Source organism: Somniosus microcephalus, chromosome 8 (genome assembly GCF_052327205.1).
Source record: "Somniosus microcephalus isolate GS21.2 chromosome 8, FLI_Smic_1.0, whole genome shotgun sequence".
In the NCBI taxonomy this organism is placed as follows: Eukaryota; Metazoa; Chordata; class Chondrichthyes; order Squaliformes; family Somniosidae; genus Somniosus; species Somniosus microcephalus.
This window is the reverse complement of record NC_140994.1, coordinates 199,035,800-199,054,030: the sequence shown is the minus strand read 5'-3', so window position 1 is coordinate 199,054,030 and position 18,231 is coordinate 199,035,800. Positions and strand designations below refer to the sequence as shown.

General features: G+C 45.2%; 1 protein-coding gene across 6 annotated transcripts in view; it reads right to left on the bottom strand.

Annotated features, from left to right (window-relative positions):
• Positions 1–18,231, bottom strand: part of fam13b (family with sequence similarity 13 member B) — a 220,561-nt gene that overhangs the window by 43,003 nt on the left and 159,327 nt on the right. For 3 of the 6 annotated variants that reach the window (XM_085995563.1, XM_085995566.1, XM_085995565.1), the window contains 3 exons: positions 11,489–11,570; positions 5,713–5,757; positions 2,526–2,755 (listed from right to left, as the gene is read on the bottom strand). In XM_085995563.1, the coding sequence (XP_085851689.1) occupies positions 2,526–2,755; positions 5,713–5,757; positions 11,489–11,570 (357 nt within the window). The remainder of the gene's footprint in view (positions 1–2,525; positions 2,756–5,712; positions 5,758–11,488; positions 11,571–18,231) is intronic. The other 3 variants (XM_085995564.1, XM_085995569.1, XM_085995567.1) reach the window with 1 other exon arrangement.

Sequence of the window (18,231 nt, the reverse complement as noted above, 5' to 3'; positions counted from 1 at the left end):
CTTGGCCCTAAACAGACAATACAACATAGCTGATTACCTGACCATGGTAAAGGATAACAAACTGAGAAGAACCTTGACAAGGTACAGACTTAGCGAACATTGCCTAGCGATCGAAAAAGGCAGACACAGGCAGACCAGGCTGCCAAGAGAGACAGGATATGCTCTCACTGCAGTCAGGGAGTAGTGGAGACAGAGATGCACTTCCTCACAGCCTGTGGAAAATATCAGGGCATCAGGGAGAATTTCTACCAAAAATTCTCACAAATATGCCCTGAATTCAGAAATCTGAATGACAACCAAAAACTCCCATTCCTACTGGGGGAGGAGAGAAGCTGTGTAACACTGGCGGCACACTATGTTACAGCTTGCCATGAACAGAGGGACAACCAGTAAACTAAGAAAAGAGTATATATAAACAATGCAAATGTATATTTATACACTCAGGGATATACCTGTTTATACACTGTATGAATAGAACTGCGTTTATGTGTTCAACCATAAATGTATTTTGATGCTTTGGCAACATAAGATGTACCTTATCATGCCAATAAAGCGATTTGAATTTGAATTTGAGAGAGAGAGAGACTGCTGGATTTAGTTCGGGATTAGCCTGGAGGAAGGCGGCGAGCTCTCCCTCCCTCTCCCACCCCTTCACTCTTTCCCGCCCTCACCCTCTCTCTCCCTGCCCCTCCCTCTCTTTGCCCCTCCCTCTCTCCTTGCCCCTCCCTCTCCCCTTGCCCCTCCCACTCTCCCCTCCTGCCCTCTCCTCTCCTCTCTCTCCTCCACCCCCTCCCCTCTCCCTTCTCTCCTCTCCCCTCCCCCCCTCTCCCCTCTCCTTCCCTCCCCCCTCCCCTCCCTCTCCCCTCTCCTTCCCTCCCCTCTCCCCTCCCTCCCTCCCCCTCCCTCCCTCCCCTACCCTCCTCCCCTCTCCTCTCCCCTCCCCCCTCTCCTCTACCCTCCCTCCTCCCCCCTCCCTCCTCCCCTCTCCTTCCTCTCTCCCCTCCCTCCTCCCCTCTCCTTCCTCTCCCTCTCCCCTCCCCTCTCCTCTCCCTCCCCTCGCTCCTCCCTCCTCTTCTCCCCTCCTCTCCCCTCCCCCCCTCTCTCTCTAGCGCCTCAGGCCCAGGCCGACTCACTTGAGCTGAGCTCCCACTGATGAGCTGTCGCTACGGCCCGCGGCCCTGGAGACACCGTGGGCGGCGTAGCGCCTGAGGCCCGGCCCGTGTCACCCGAGCCGAGTTCGCGCAGCGGCCCGCCACCCCGGAGACACCATGGGCGGCGTAGCGCCTGAGGCCCGGCCCGAGTCACGCGAGCTGAGCTCCCGCTCCGGCCGGCCACCGAACGTGAAGAACAAACACCCGCCTCACCCGTTAGCAACACGGCCAAACTAAGAATGGCCGCACGATAGCAAAATACTGGAGATGCTGGAAATCCGAAATAACAACAGAAAATGCTGGAAAAAACTCAGCAGGTCACGGATGTTGCCTGACCTGCTGAGTTTTTCCAGCATTTTCTGGGGTCTTTAATGGCTGCCACTCACCTCAGCAACGGCAGTTTGAAGGATTAGGCCTCGCCCACAAACGCCATGAAACGCCCCCCGTGATTGGTCAACCATCACGTCACTCAACGCTAATGAGCGGTAGGATTGGTCAACTGCTAATGAGCGGATTTTTTTCCGTTTTTTGTCTACTGTCCGAACAATTTTTGTCTGACCAAAAAGTAAATACACCTAGGAGACCCTCCTAATAATAACCTTTCTTTTGATATAACATATGTGTAGGTACGCTCTATAACTTTTGAGTGATGCCCGGACAGACAGAACTATCCTTTTATATATATAAAAAAGATAGATAGATGTATTGGCCTCAACTGTCTTCTGTGGTAGAGAATTCCACAGGTTCACCACTCTCTGGGTGAAGAAATTCCTCCTCATCTCTGTCCTAAATGGCTTACACCCTATCCTTAGACTGTGACCCCTGGTTCTGAGCTCCCCCGCCATCAGGAACAGCCTTCCTGCATCTAGTCTGTCCAGTCCTGTTAGAATTTTATAAGTTTTAATGAGATCCCCTCTCATTCTTCTAAACTCTAGCAAATATAGTAGTCAATATTGTAGTCAATCTGCCTGAATTCTGATTTTTCCTTTTTGACAAATTAAAATTAAGGGCATTTTTCATAATACACCAGTGTGTTGTGCAGTATTGTTTTGGCCTCAGTCCTCTATACAAGGCAGGAAGGAACTACCAACCTGCCCAGGAAACTGTGCTATCTATACATTTAAAGTACTACATTCAACTAAGCCTTAAATATCAATAAGGTGCTACTCTATTTCAAGAGTATGCTCAGTCCAAAGTGCTCAGCTACAACTTGTACTCTACATTTAATCTATCAAAACAGTACAATTGTCAAATTAGATTTTTAAAAAGCAGTTAAAATGATTACATATGAAAATGGAAACAAATGGGATTAGTACTTCTTGTTCTACTAGATCACCAAATTCTGCAGGCTAAAGGCTACTGTCCAAGCAATACCTTAATATCTTCTGGCCAGTCTTCCTCAGCTCGTTTTTCTTTAAGTCTTTTAAGGATTGTTTCTAATGTTGCTTCCATAGATGGCTTTTTCTCCTTCTCGGATGTTTCTTTATATACATCTCTTTGCTCATGTTCCAGACAAGAACCAAAGCTCTTTGGAAGAGTATTGCTGCGTGGGCGTGTTACAGGTAAAATTTCTAAATCATTTTCTGAAGTTTTATATTTTGCCTCTGTTATGAAAGTACAAAAGAAACATATTGGTGCTAATCTGCTCACTTGTTTACAGTTTACATATATGCACTCTGCCATTTGAATCACATCAAGCTCCAGTTTATAGTGACTGCTCATCACTTTGAACACATTGCATTAAAAATTTTGTACTTTGAATATTAACCATTACAGCAATAAACAAATTATTTTTCCTACTGATGCTGTGGGTGAGTTAGTTGTAGCAATCCTAGTTGGATGTGTAGAGTTTTTTTTTTAATCATAAGCTTATGTAGCTGCATTATAGATGTGGCCACATTGATCTTATAAAACTTCAGGCTTTGAATAATAAATGCAACTTTGTCCAATGTGGCTCACACCTCAAAAAATGGGACCCAATAAGCAGAGAAAGATGGTTAATACATTAAATTAGCAAAGACTAAAATAGAATTAGATAGAAATGACAGTTATTTCAATGAAAGTGGAACAGAATAGGAAAAGTATAAGGGAAAACAGGAAGATAAGTGCTACAAATTATATAAATCTATGTAATATATTCTCCAGCCTGGTAATAAGGTAGACAGGAGGAATGGGCATTCAGGGTGGAAGCTGCAAAACATGGTTGGAAAACACAGGATGAGTGCTTGGCTGGGGGACAGCAGGAGGGACTGCTGGGTAGGCATGGATGTTTAAAGTAAGAGGGGAAAGGCATAGGCACTCAGGACAGTTGAGGGGTAAGAGATTTTAAGGGAATTGAAGTGTGTAAGTCTTCAAATATATAACTATATGATCACATTAAAAGTTTTGCATATGTGCACACTTAAAAGGAAGTGTAACATTTCCTGCAACACTATTTATTTCATGATTTTCTATTAGCCATGCTACTGATGCAATGCTTGAAGTTCCCGATTCATTTCAATGGAGAAGATATGGTGTTCATTTAGTCCTCCTTTCTAAATCTCACAGCTGTGTGGCACTGTAGCATTAATTTTTCCATGAAACGTACCTCTGATCGACTGCAAAAGATGAGTTGATATGGCCCGCCCAACTGCAACTCCCAAACCCATTGGTCCCACTATTTCCCCCTGCTTCCTGTTGCTCCACAGCAACCACTGCAGCTGGCGACTCCAAGCTTAGGGCCTTTCACACCTGTCTTCCCCCCCACCTGATGCTCACATCAGACCATGGTCTACACTTCCCACATCTGATTTCCTCTTTCCCACTCCCATCTTCCTCAGGGTTTCTGAACTCAGGCCAACCATCCCATTCCATTCTGCCACCTTCTGAAACCTTCCCAACACAACTTCCCATCTTTTGTACAGATTCAGCCTTCCCTCTCTTTCCTGCCCAACTACAGTCTTTTCCCCCACCCGATGCATTCACTTCAAAACAACAACAACTTGTATTTATATTGCACCTTTAACATAGTAAAACGTCCCAAGGCACTTCACCAGAGAGTTAGCAAACAAAATTTGACACCAAGCCACACAAGGAGATATTAGGGCAGATGACCAAAAGCTTGGTCAAAGAGGTAGGTTTTAAGGAGCATCTTAAAGGAGGAAAGAGAGGTAGAGAGGCGGAGAGGTTTAGGGAGCAGATGAGCTGAGGCAGGGCGGAGTCAGGCGATGTTACAGAGGTGGAAGCAGGCGGTCTTAGTGATGGCACGGATGTGTGGTCGGAAGCTCATCTCAGGGTCAAATACAACACCAAGGTTGCAAACAGTCTGGTTCAGCCTCAGACAGTTGCCAGGGAGAGGGATGGAGTCGGTGGCTAGGGAACGGAGTTTGTGGCGGGGACCAAAGACAATGGCTTCAGTCTTCCCGATATTTAGTTGGAGGAAATATCTGCTCATCCAGTACTGGATGTCAGACATAAAAACAGAAAATGCTGGAGATACTCAGGAGGTCAGGCAGCATCTGTGAAGAGAGAAACAGAGTTAACGTTTCAGGTCGATGACCATTCGTCAAAACTGGAAAAAAGCAGGAAATGGAACAGATTCTTAAGCAAGTGTAGGAGCTGGGAAAGGGGGGAGGTGATGAAAGAACAAAAGGGAAGGTCTGTGATAGGATAGAAGGCAGGAGAGGTTAAGAGACATCGAGCTATTCAAGGCAAAAGGAGATGGTAATGGGACAGGTTAAGAAACAAAGGATGGCTCCAGATGAAGTGTAAATTGCGCTGGCAGAATGAAAGACAGCTGCCATGTGGGAGAGAAGAAAAGAAAACAAACAAAAAAAAGTGGTGGAAAAAAAAGATGGGGCCGAGGTTATGGTCTGAAATTGTTAAACTCTATGTTGAGTCCAGAAGGCTATAAAGTGCCTAACCGAAAGATGAGGTGCTGTTCCTCGACACAAGTAGTCTGTCAATTTAGAGGCAGTGGAGAGGGCGAGAAAGGTGGTGGTGAGATAGAGCTGGGTGTCGTCAGCGTACATGTGGAACCCGACATCGTCTTTTCGGATGATGTTGCCGAGGGGCAGCATGTAGTTGAGAAATAGGAGGGAGCCAAGGGTAGACTCTTGCTGGGATTATGGTTCCAACTGGGTACTGGCTTTCCTAACTCTGGAGAAGTCCCTGTTATTTAAATTCCAAACTTTTTAAGCAAAGCTGAGGGACGAGGACAACTTGAAGCCTTACACACTTCATTCCCCCCACCTCTTTTATCCCTCAACTGTCCTGGGTTCCCATCCCTTTCCCTTCTCACCTTAAACATCTATGTCTCCCCACCAGTTCCTCCTACCGCCCCATCCCCCAGCTAAGCACGCATCCTGCGCTCGCCAATCATTATTTTGCAGCTTCCACTCTGAATACCTCTCCCTCCTCTCCACATTACTACCAGGCTCGGGAACCCCTCCTAGTCTCACCACATGCAACACCCATCCCCCAAGTAATACCTAAACCTAGGACTTTCCCATAAATGCTAAACCCCATGAATTGTCGTCGCCCCCCCCACCCCCCCCACAATTGCTATACACCTGCTACTGACCTGGATTTGTGAACATCCTCCCACTATCTTCCTGTGTATCCTGAGCTTTAAGGAAGGTAGATGAAAATTAATTAAATAAGTAAAAGGACATAATCATTAAGGCCGCTCATTTATGATTTTCACAGAAACAGAGCTTTTGAATTTTATCCCGAAGCAATGCTATAAATCCCAGAATATCATGCAATAAAAATTCATGGTCACCATGAATCAATGACCCTGATAATACATTGTGCATTATATGGCATAATGATACAATAATAAAACAGCAGATCCTATGACTCCCATGGGATATATTAGTTATAAAATTCCTGGTCGCTTGACACATCTGTCACACACCAAATGTCCCACCATATAAATGCAAAGCGGGAGACAGTCGTTAACGTGGTACCTGAAATTTATAAGCATCTTCCGATCTGTAAAATTCCCTCACCCCACAATTGAACTCCAACCATTTCCTTGTGTCCTTCCCCTTCTAACCCAACTTCATTCTGTATCCATCCCTGCAAAGTACTCAGCCAAATTACTTACAACTGCACTTTCTAAATAAAAAACTCCCGAGCATTTGGCCCTCCATTATCCACAACACTTCTGCAGCCGTCTATTTCCTTAACCATTTGCTTATGACCACCTTTGATGCCCTTGTCCCCAGCAAACCCTTGGTTTTCTCCCATTCCAGTGATCTTAATCTTTGGCCCTCCATTGAACACTCTACATCTTACATCTGTAGCAGTCAATTTGCTCACTCCCTCACTTTGGTCATTTCCCCTGATGTGGCCACAATCTTCTCTCCCTGAAGACCAAGGGATGCAAACTTGAGGGTAGCTAGCAAACAAATAGTTTAGCCATCCGTCACCAGATCCAGCTGGACCAATAAAAGCGTCATCACGTCGCACTTTCCTCTCCTCTGACAAAATCCCACACTACTCGAGAATCACCCTAGAGACCAAAAAATAACCCCCGGCTTCTTTTCTCCATTAATGTCTCATTAAAACCACTCACCCTTGCCCCTTTATCCATTCAGCTGCCTCTGCTGCTACTCCTTGCCTACCAAGTCAAGCTTCCCTCCAGGCTCTCTCCTTAGCCTGAACCTGCGTCTTTCTCCAGTTTACCTCCTCTCTTCCCTCAAGCCCTCTCTGACCTCATCTTGCCCATGCTCAACTCCTGCTCCCTTGACCCCATTCCCACTAAACTCCTGACCACTCAATTTCCCTTCCTGGATCCATGCTAGCTGATATTGTAAATGGTTCCTTCTCTTTAGGCATTGTCACCCTGCCTTTTAAAACAACTATCATCGTCCATCCTCAAAATACTTAGCCTTGACCCCTCTGTCTGATCAAACGACCGCCCCATGTCCAACCTCCCAAATCCACGCCCATCTTTTCTGCAGCTCCTTGTTTCAATGTTTTCAATCAGGATTCCATCCCTGCCACAGCACTGAAGTCACAAATCACATCATCTGTGACTATGGTGCATTATCCCTCTGTCTTCCTGCAGCCTTTGACACAGCTGGCCACAACTCATTTGTCCAACACCTTACCTCTGTTGTCCAGCACAGTGAGACTGCCATTGCTTGGTTCCATTCTTAACTGTTTGATTGTAACCAGAGCGCCTCTCGCAATGGGTTCACTTCCCACCCCTGTACCATTGCTACCAGAGCCCTCAAGCATCTAACCTTGGTCCCCCTCTTCCTCATCTACATGCTGCCCCGTGGCAACATTATCTGCAGACATGGGTCAGCTTACACATGTACACCGATGATACCCAGCTCTACCTGTCCACCACCTATCTGTAATTCTCCACGGCTTCTGTTTTGTCAAAAAGCTTGCCCAATATCCTGTCTTTGATGAACCACAATATCCTCCAGTTAAATTCTGTACGCACACCACTGATTCCACCCACCCCCCCGTGGCCAATTTCTTGGACAAACCAGTCTTCGTAATCTCAGCATCCTATTCGACCCTGAGTTAAGCTTCCAGTCTTATATACTCTCTAACACAAACTGTGTCTGCTTCTACCTCCATAAAATTGCCTGCCTCTCTCTCAGCCTATATGCTGTTGAAACCGCCATCCATGCTTTTATCACCTCCAGTTGCAACTTTTCCAATGCTATACTGGCCAGTCTCCTATTCACCACTCTAAGCTTCAGTTCATCAAAAACTCTGCTGCCTGTACCTTATCCTGTTCCAAGTCCCAATCACCCATCACCTGTGTTCTTGCTGAGCTACCAGTCCCACAACACATCAAATTTTTAATTATCATTCTATTTCAATCCCTAAATAGCCTTTCTACTCCCTATCTCTATTATCTCTTCCAGCCATACAACACCTCCCAAACACTCCAATCCTCTGACTCTAGCCTTTTGTGCATCCCCATCTCCCTTCACTTCATCATTGGTAGCCATACCTTCAGCAATCTAGACTGCTACACTCTGGAATTCCCTTCCTAATCCTTCTGCTTCTCCAACTCCCTCTCTTCCTTTGAGGCCCTCCTTAAAACCCACCTCTTTGACCAAGCTTTTGGTCACCCCTCCTAATATCGCCTTTCTTTGTCTCAATGTCCATTTTTACCTGCTTACGTCTGTGAATGCCTTGGGATATTTCCTACATTAAAAAGGTGCTATATAAATGCAAACTATTGTTGATTTACTGGGGCGGTGTTTACATAACAATTACATTTTGTAGACTTCGAAACAGCTGAGCAGCAGAATACTATGACATGCGGTTACAATGCGTTACACTGCTTTTCTTTTAAGTCCATCACCTGACTTAACTTGAGCAACACCAAAGCAGATCCACTATTAATAGAAAAAGAAAGCTACTCCTGACAGCAGAGTATCTTAAAACTATTGGGGTTTGTTTTAGTATCGCATGAACTAAAAGGAAATCCGGCTAGCTGAGTGAGTTGAAGTGCTCGGGCCTACCAGCAGTGTTATGTTTTAAATTTCAGAGACTTAAAAAAGGCATAGTCTTCATAGCAAAGTATTTACATAGGATTACATAGGATATACGGCACAGAAACAGGCCATTTGGCCCAACCAGTCCATGCCGGTGTTTATGCTCCACTCGAGCCTCCCCCAGTCTTTCCTCATCTAAATCTATCAGCATAACCCTCTATTCCCTTCTCCCTCATAGGTTTGTCCAGCCTCCCCTTAAATGCATCTATACTATTCGCTTCAACCACTCCCTGTGATAGCGAGTTCCACATTCTCACCACTCTTTGGGTAAAGAAGTTTCTTCTGAAATCCCTATTGGATTTCTTGGTGACTATCTTATATTGATGGCCTGTAGTTATGCTCCTCCCCACAAGTGGAAACGTTTTATGAAGGGGAAGTCATGTTTGACAAATTTGCTGGAGTTCTTTAAGTAACATATAGGGTGGACAAAGGGGAACCAGTGGACATAGTGTATTTAGACTTCCAAAAGGCATTTGACAAGGTGCCACACAAAAGATTATTGCTTAAGATAAAAAATCACGGGATTGGGGGTAATATTCTGGCATGGATAGAGGATTGGCTATCTAACAGAAGGCAGAGAGTTGGGATAAATGGTTCATTCTCAGACTGGCAATCAGTAACTAGTGGTGTTCCGCAGGGGTCAGTGCTGGGTCCCCAGCTCTTTACAATCTATATTAACGATTTGGAGGAGGGGACCGAGTGTAACATATCAAAGTTTGCAGATGATACGAAGATGGGAGGGAAAGTAGTGAGTGAGGAGGACATAAAAAACCTGCAAGGGGACATCGACAGGCTAAGTAAGTGGGCAGAGATTTGGCAGATGGAATACAATACTGGAAAGTGTGAGGTTATGCACTTTGGCAGGAAAAATTGTAGAGCAAGTTATTATCTTAATGGCAAGAAACTGGAAAGTACTGCAGTACAAAGGGACCTGGGGGTCCTGGTGCACGAAACTCAAAAGGTTAGTATGCAGGTGCAGCAAGTGATTAAGAAGGCCAATGGAATGTTGGCTTTCATTGCTAGGGGGATAGAATATAAAAATAGGGAGGTATTGCTTCAGTTGTACAAGGTATTGGTGAGACCACACCTGGAATACTGCATACAGTTTTGGTGTCCATACTTAAGAAAAGACATACTTGCTCTCGAGTCAGTACAAAGAAGGTTCACTCGGTTAATCCCGGGGATGAGGGGATGGACATATGAGGAGAGGTTGAGTAGATTGGGACTCTACTCATTGGAGTTCAGAAGAATGAGAGGCGATCTTATTGAAACATATAAGATTGTGAAGGGGTTGGATCGGGTGGATGCGGGGAGGATGTTCCCGATGATGGGTGAAACTAGAACTAGGGGGCATAGTCTTAGAATAAGGGGCTGCTCTTTCAAAACTGAGATGAGGAGGAACTACTTCACTCAGAGGGTGGTAGGTCCATGGAATATGCTGCCCCAAAAAGCTGTAGAAGCTACATCATTACATAAATTTAAAACAGAAAAAGAGAGTTTCCTAGAAGTAAAGGGAATTAGGGGTTACGGGGAGCGGGCAGAAATTTGGACATGAGTCTAGGTTCGGATCGGACATGGCCCTGTGGGTAGCGGAGCGGGCCCAGGGGCCGTGTAGCCTGATCCTGCTCCTATTTCGTGTGTCTAATTCTGTTAGATTTAGGAGATGGTTCTGTGATAGTAGATTGGCGGTTAGGATCAGATCAGCCATGATCTTATTGAATGGCAGAGCAAGCTCGAGGGGCCGATTGGCCTACTCCTGCTCCTATTTCTTATGTTCTTATTTGCTCTGTATCCACTCTATCAAAACCTTTCATAATTTTAAAGATCTCTATTAGGTCACCCCTCAGCCTTCTTTTTTCCAAAAAGAAAAGAGACCCAGCCTGTTCATCCTTTCCTGATATGTATACCCTCGCATTTCTGGTATCACCCTTGTAAATCTTCTCTGCACCCTCTCCATTGCCTCTATATCCTTTTTATACTATGGCAACCAGAACTGCACGCAGTACTCCAAGTGTGGTCTAACCAAGGTTCGGTACAGGTTTAGCATAACTTCCCGACTTTTCAATTCTATCCCTCTGGAAATAAACCCTACTGCTTGGTTTGCATTTTTAATGGCCTTGCTAACCTATGGCACAACTTTTAGTGATTTGTACTCCGAGATCCCTTTGTTCCTCTACCCCACCTAGACTCGCACCCTCCAAGTCCAAAGATGTGCGGGTTAGGTTGATTGGCTATGATAAATTGACCCTTAGTGTTAGGGGGATTAAATACGTGGGGTTACGGGGATGGGGTGGGATATGTGTTGGTGTAGGGGTTACGGGGATCGGGTGGGATATGTGTCGGTGCAGGCTCGATGGGCCGAAATGGCCTCTATCTGCACTGTGGGGTTTCTGTGATTCTGTGAAGTGATAAGTGACCTCCCTATTCTTCCTACCAAAATGTAATACCTCACATTTGTCTGTGTTGGAACTTCATTTGCCAATTATTTGCCCATTTTGCAAGTTTATTTATGTCCTCCTGTAATTTGTTGCAGTCCTCCTCAGTATTGCCTATCCCCCCAAATTTGGTATTTGAACAACTTTTATGATAAGCAATGACATCAAAAGTGACCTGATGAACTTTGGCAATTTTTGTATTATATTATGTGCTTGTAATTAAAAAGGTTTGTCAAACACATTTTCATGAAGATGGTCTGCATTTCAATTTCCCAGCATATAGTTTTCAACTTCATATTTATAATGGAGATATGAACTAGCAAAATTACAAACACATACAACAGACATGATTCATTGCAACCCTGAAAAAATTAAATAGGGTCTTTACCTTTTAACTGCTTGCGTAACTTGACCAGTTCATTCATCCATTTCAAAACCTTTGGATTTGCTACTTTGTCACTGTGGGATGGCTGAAAAACAATACCACATTTTGACATTAAATGCAGCATTAACACACAAAGATGTAATATGTCATATCAGAAATTATGACTGCTGAAAGTTCAAGCAGTTAACTGGTTATTTTGCCTTTTATGATTTAGTTATTAAAGCTTGTATTGAAGCAGTATCGTACTCTTTTCTATGAAACCACATAATCTAGGCTGACACTTCAGCACAGTACTGAGGGAGTGCTGCACTATCAGAGGAGCTGCCTTTCAGACAAGACGTTAACCACGGGCCCGACTTTCTTCTCATGGACATAAATAGAAGCAAGGGAGTTCTCCCAGTGTCTAGGTCAACATTTGTCCCTCATTTAACACCACTAAAAAAAAATTATCTGGTCATTTATCTCAATGCTGTTTGTGAGACCTTGTGTGCAAATTGGGTGCCACATTTCCCTACATTATAACAGTGACTACACCTCAAAAAGTACTTCATTAGCTGTGAAGCAATTTGAGATGTCTTGCTTTCAAAAAGCTATTTTGGTGTGCTTTTAATTTTTATTTTGTATCCAAATTCAAATATGAGTTATTTTATTAAAAAAATGTGTCATTGATTATTGTTGTACAATGTACCTATAGAAACAATTTGATTTCTTATAGCGCCTTCGAATGTAAAAAAATAAATCCTAAAGCACTTCACAGACGAGTTATCAAAAAAAGTGCCGAGCCAAAGGAGGAGATATTCAGAGGGGAATGATGAAAAGATTGGTTAAAGTCAAGGAGCATAGGGACGTGAAGGGGTTTACCGAGTGAATTCCAGACGTGGGGTCCAGGTGGTTGAAAGCACAGTTGCTAATGGTGAGATGAAGGGGATGGGCATACACAAGAGCCCAGAGTCAGAGGAATGGAGAGATCGGCTGGGGTGGTTGTGGGTTGCTGGGCTGAAGGAGAGTATAGACATGAGATGGGTCGATGCCATGAAGGGATTGAACAACAAGGATGAGAATTCTACATTTGAGGTGGTGGGGGATGGGGTGATGGACGAGTGGGATTTGGTGCACTCAGCTTGGGTTGGAATACAACGGCGAGACTGCAAACAATCTGATTCAGCCTAAGGTTTTGCGGGTCGGGGGTCGGAATTAACTGCAAGTGTATGAAGTTTGTGGAAGTTGACCGCATGTCTGAAAATGAAGTCGCCCAGGGGCAGTAGATGAGGGGGAGGAGGGGCCAAGGAGAGGTTCTTGAGTACTCTGAAAGTAACGGCGCAGGGATTGGTAAGAGAGCCATTGCTAGAGACGCTTTGGCTACAATCAGATAAGCAACAATGGAACTAAGCAAATAAGTCCCACCAAGTTGGACAGTGGAAGAGAGGTGTTGGCAGAGGATGGTATTATCAACTGTTGCATGAAGGTTGAGGGGCACAAGGGGAAAATGCATCAGTCACAGAGAATATCATTTGTGACTTTTGTTAGGGTCATGTCGGCGCTGTGGCAGTGGCGGAAACTTGACTGGAGAGATTCAGAGTAGTGGGAAAGATGGCCATGGATTTGGAAAGTGACAACATGTTCAAGGACTTGAGGAAAAGGGAGGTTGGAGATGGGGCAGCAGTTTGCAATGACATGGGGGTTGAGGGTGGGTTTTTTGAGCAGGGGTTGATGGCGGCAGTTTTGAAAGGGATGGGGTCAATACACGAGGAGAGGAAACCATTTATAATGTTATCTAGCATGCGGCCAGGAAGGGAAGTTGGGTGGTCACTAGTTTAGTGCACATGTCGTCAAGAGAGGAGAGTCTCATGAGTGAGATAAGCTCAGAGGGGGCTTGGAGGGAGATGGGAGATAAACTAGAGAGGGGTGGGGGCAGCAAGGAGTGTCAATCTTAGTGACAAAGAAATACACAAGCTCCTTGAATTTGCTGGAGATAAGAAAGGGGCAGGGGAGTGGCAGGGCAAAGGCATTTAAGGAGACAGCTGGTAGTGGTTTATATTTGCTCTCTGGGATGATCTTGTAGTAGCGGGAGGGTTTTGCAGAGGAAGGAGGCCTGGTGGTGCTTGATTTGTGGCTCGATATCAAATTTTGTTTGTAACGGTCCTGTGAAGTGCCTTGGGACATTTTACTCTGTTAAAGGCGCTATACAACTACAAGTTATTGTTGTTGTTGTTGATTTGGTACAGCCAGATCTGGTGATGCATGGCTAAACCAGTTTTGCGCTAGGTACACAAGTCTACAACCCTTGGACATCAGGAAGCAAACATGGGGGCCACCGCATGGGCCAGGGCGAGGGGGTGGTTAAGTAAATCAACTGTTAGATGTAGCGTGGTCGATGGAGGGCCAACAATTAGGAAGTTGGGGTTTGAATGAGAAGCTGTAAGCGCCTTGGAAACATCATTTCACTGAGCGAGTGGTAAATCTGCAGAGCATTCTCCCTAGGGAGACGGTGGAAGCAGGTAATGTTGATTCATTCAAAGGTAAATTAGATAGGTTTCTTTCAGAAAATAATATTTTGGGATACAGTATGTGAGTAATTTGAAACAGGATATATGATAAGTATAGCATGCTTGGGAGGAACAGGTGACTTTGGAACTATGGTTCCACAGGAACAGGAGTAAGCTATTCAGCCCCTTGAGCCTATTCTGCATGGCTGATCTGTATCTCAATTCCATTTACCTGCCTTTGATACCCATACCTAATAAAAATCTGTTGATCTCACTCTTGAAAATTATACTGACCAAGCATCCACAGCCCTTTTGGGGAAAGCATTCCAGATTTCCAGTAACTTGTGTGTGAAAGATTGTGCCCCCTCGTTCTGGATTGTCACACCAGAGGAAATAGCTTCTCTGTATCTACCCCATCAAATCCTTTACCATTTTAAACACCGCTCATCCATCTAAACTCAAGGGAATACAAACCAAGTTTATGCAACAGTGCGTCTCAATTTAACCCTTTAAATTCCAGTATCATCCTGGTGAATCTGCACTGCACCCCCCTCCAAGACCAACAAATCTTTCCCAGGTTGTGGTGCCCTAAACTGACTGCAGTACTCCAGATGTAGTCTGACAAAGGCTCTGTACAACTGATGCATCACTTCCTCACTTCTGTATTCCAACCCCCTTGAGATAAAGGCCAACATTCTACTAGCCTTTATGATTACTTTTCGTAACTGCACACTAGTGATTTGTGTAGATGTACACCTAAATCACTATGCGCCTCTGCCCATTAAGAAAATATTTTGATTTGTTTCTCAGATACAAAGTGGATGACCTCACACATTAAACTGCATCTGCCATTTGTTTCGTCCACTCAATTAGTCTGTCTGAGTCCCTTTGTAACTTTCCACTCCCACCTATACAACTTGCTGTGCCTCCTAACTTAGTGTTATCACCAAGCTTCAATATACATGCTCTATTCCTTCATCCAAGCCAGTTAAATATGGTGGAATGCTGTGGCCCCAGTACAGATCCATGGGTAACACCACTTGTCACCTCCCACCAATCAGAGCATGCTCCCTTTCATCCCTGCTTTCTGTCTCTTACCTCCCAACCAATTATCAACCCACGTCACAAGGATACCTCCAATTCTGTGCACGTGCATTATTGATTAATCTCTTGTGTGGAATCTTATGAAATGCCTTCTAAAAATCAATATAGACAACATCCATGGATACTCCCCTATCTAACATGACTTCCTCAAAAAAATCAACTAGATTAGTCAGACATGACCTACCCTTCACAAACCCCATCTAAACTTTACAACAAACTAAATAAACTAACTATGGCACCACAGAAAGGGACAATGATGACCTTGCATTCCTGCATGATGTGGGAGTTTCGAGCACCAGGTGTAGACTCCAACAATCACACCTGGGTGTCCTTGTACATGAATTACAGAAAGTCAACATGCAGGAACAGCAAGCAATTAGGAAAGCAAATGGTATGTTAGCCTTTATTACAAAAGGGATTAGAGTACAAGAGTAAAGAAGTCTTACTACAATTAAGTAGGGCCTTGGTGAGACCACACCTGGAGTACTGCGTACAGTTTTGGTCTCCTTACTGAAGGATATATTTAGAGGGAGTGCAACATAGGTTTACTAGACTGATTCCTGGGATGAGGGGATTGTCGTATGAGGAGAGACTGAATAGATTAGGTCTATATTCCCTATGGGGGAAAATTTGGTTGCTTTGGGCCTCCCGTTAGCAACAAGCGCCCGGCCGCGGCGCCGCCAACACCGCCCACAAAATTCAGCGCGAGGTTAGCGGCGGCGGTAAGCGTTAGTGCCCCGTGGCGCTGTGCCACCGGTGATGACGTCATCGCCGTGCGCAGCGCCCTGCTCGCGTCCCGGCCGCAATCTTCGGTAGCGCCCCCTGACTTTCCGCCAGACGCTATGGCCAACGGGGTCAGGGGGGCCTACCTGTGGCCGGGGCGGCGCTAATTAAAGGCGAGGTGCCGGGCGGCCATTTTTGTTGCGGGCCGCCTGCCAGCACCTGCCCCCGTTGCCGTCCCCGACCTCCTCTGCAGCCCCCCCCGCGGAGTGCCGGCTGCGCGCCGTGAGCGCCGGTCTCCTTTGCCGGCACTCCGATCCCTGGTGGCCCAGCTGGGCCCCGGGTTGCACTGCGCAAGGCCCCTCCCCTTTAAGAAGGGGAGGAAGGCCTGCAGTACCGTGGTGCGACATGCTGCAGCGCGTGGCGCTGCGGCAGGTAGCACTGTGATATTCCCTCGCAGCACCCAAAGAGGGAGGCGGGGCGCTTCTAGTAGCACCCTGCTTCCCTCTTGGGGCGCTACCGATGAATTTCGGCCACGGGGGCGCTAATTTTTTTGGGGCGCTAAAAGTAGCGAAGTTAGAGCTCCAAAGGTGGCACGACTCAATTTTTCCCCTCTAGAGTTTAGAAGAATGAGAGGTGATCTCATTGAAACATAAAATTCTTAAGGGAGTTGACAGGGTAGATGCTAGGAGGATGTTTCCCCTGGCTGGGGAGTCTAGAACTATAGGTCACAGTCTCAGAATAAGGGGTAGGCCATTTAAGACTGAGACTTGGGGGTACAGGTTCACAGAACATTAAAAGCAGCACCTCCGGATGATGAGGCTTTGAGAAAAAGCTAATTGTATTCTATTAGGTAAATTCTGAAGTGGTTGAGAGCGAGCTGCGTGATATTGTAATGGATAAACGGAAAACTTTTGATAAATTAGTTAAGCGAAGGGCCTGACGGCATACATCCTAGGATTCTGAAGGAGTTGAGGGAGGAAATTGCATAGTCTTTATTGAGCGCAGATATGCTCTTAAGGACTGGAAAGTGGTATCCATTTTTTTTTTTTTAAAAAGGGAGACAGCTAATCTAGCTAATTACATGCCAGTTAGCTTAACATCTATGGTAGGGAAATTTCAGAATCTTTAACTAAGGATAAAATCTAGATAGAGAAAATAGTAGCAGCCAACACAAATTTCAAAAGGGACAAATGTGCACATCAAACTTCATAGAATTCTTTGAAGAGGTAATTGACATGGCAGATGGGGGAAAAACAGTGGCGGTGCACATGGACTTTACAAAAGCCTTTGGCAGTGCACCACATGGGAGGTACCAACTAGAGAATATTAATGGCTAGGATAGGGAATTAGGGGGAGGATTAGCAAAAATTTGTTAGAGTAGGAGGTAAGAGCAGTTTTTCCAGAGTGGTTGGAAGTCGGTAGTGGTGTCCCTAATTGTATTCTAGGTTTTATCTCAGGGAGGTATTGAGCCTATATAAAAACTCCATAAGAACTCAATTAGAGTACTGTGTGCAGTATTGCACTCCACACTATAGTAAGGATATGGAGGCTTTGCCAAGGGTACAGTGCAGATTCACTAGGATTCTGCCTGACATAAGGAAATAGAAATACAAAAAATATATAAAAATTGGGTCTTTTTTCATTAGAACAATGCAGATTAAAGGACGCTATAATGGAAGTGTTTAAAGTTATGAAAGGATGGGACAGGGTAGATAGAAGCAGACTTTCTCCAGTAGTGGACTGTTCAAGAATGAGGAGCCATAGATGCCAAATTCAATGCAAGAGATTTACAAGAGAGGGCAGAGAAACTTCTTTACACAGAGTTATGAGGCTGTGGAATTCACTTCCAGGGTTAGTGCTTAAGGCAGAAACCATGTCGGCATTCAAGATTAGATTGTATAGGTGGATGAAGGAAAAGGGGTTGAAGGGATATGGGAACAGGGTGGGTAAATGTGATGAGAAGTATTTGCTCTTGTGGAGGGTAAACACAGAGACTGGTTGGATCAAATGGCCTGTTCGTGTTGTAAGTTCTATGGATTTCTATTTAGTCCAAGGGAGCAGTGGAGGATGCAGGGACCGGGACGGGAAGGAGGATAACGAGGGTAGTCCTCCGCAGGCCTGCTGGGCGGGAGAGTTAGCAAGAGGAGGATGGGGCAGTTGCTAATAAGGACAGAGTGACTGGTGCCTTGATGCACCCTTCGGAGAATGTCAAGAGAGCATAACTGTGGGCTTATTCACAAAATTTTCAATCTGGGACAGTGTCAGGACAGTATGAAGGCAGAGGAGTAGTGAAGGGTCAAGGAAAGGATTTTGGGGGGGGGGGGGGGGGGGGGAGGGGCAAAAAACCGGAGATGGGAGAAATGAGAGATGCCATGACTGGGTGACTGGAATGGGCACAGTTGGGAAGAGTGCAGTTTCTCGTGTCCAGTTACT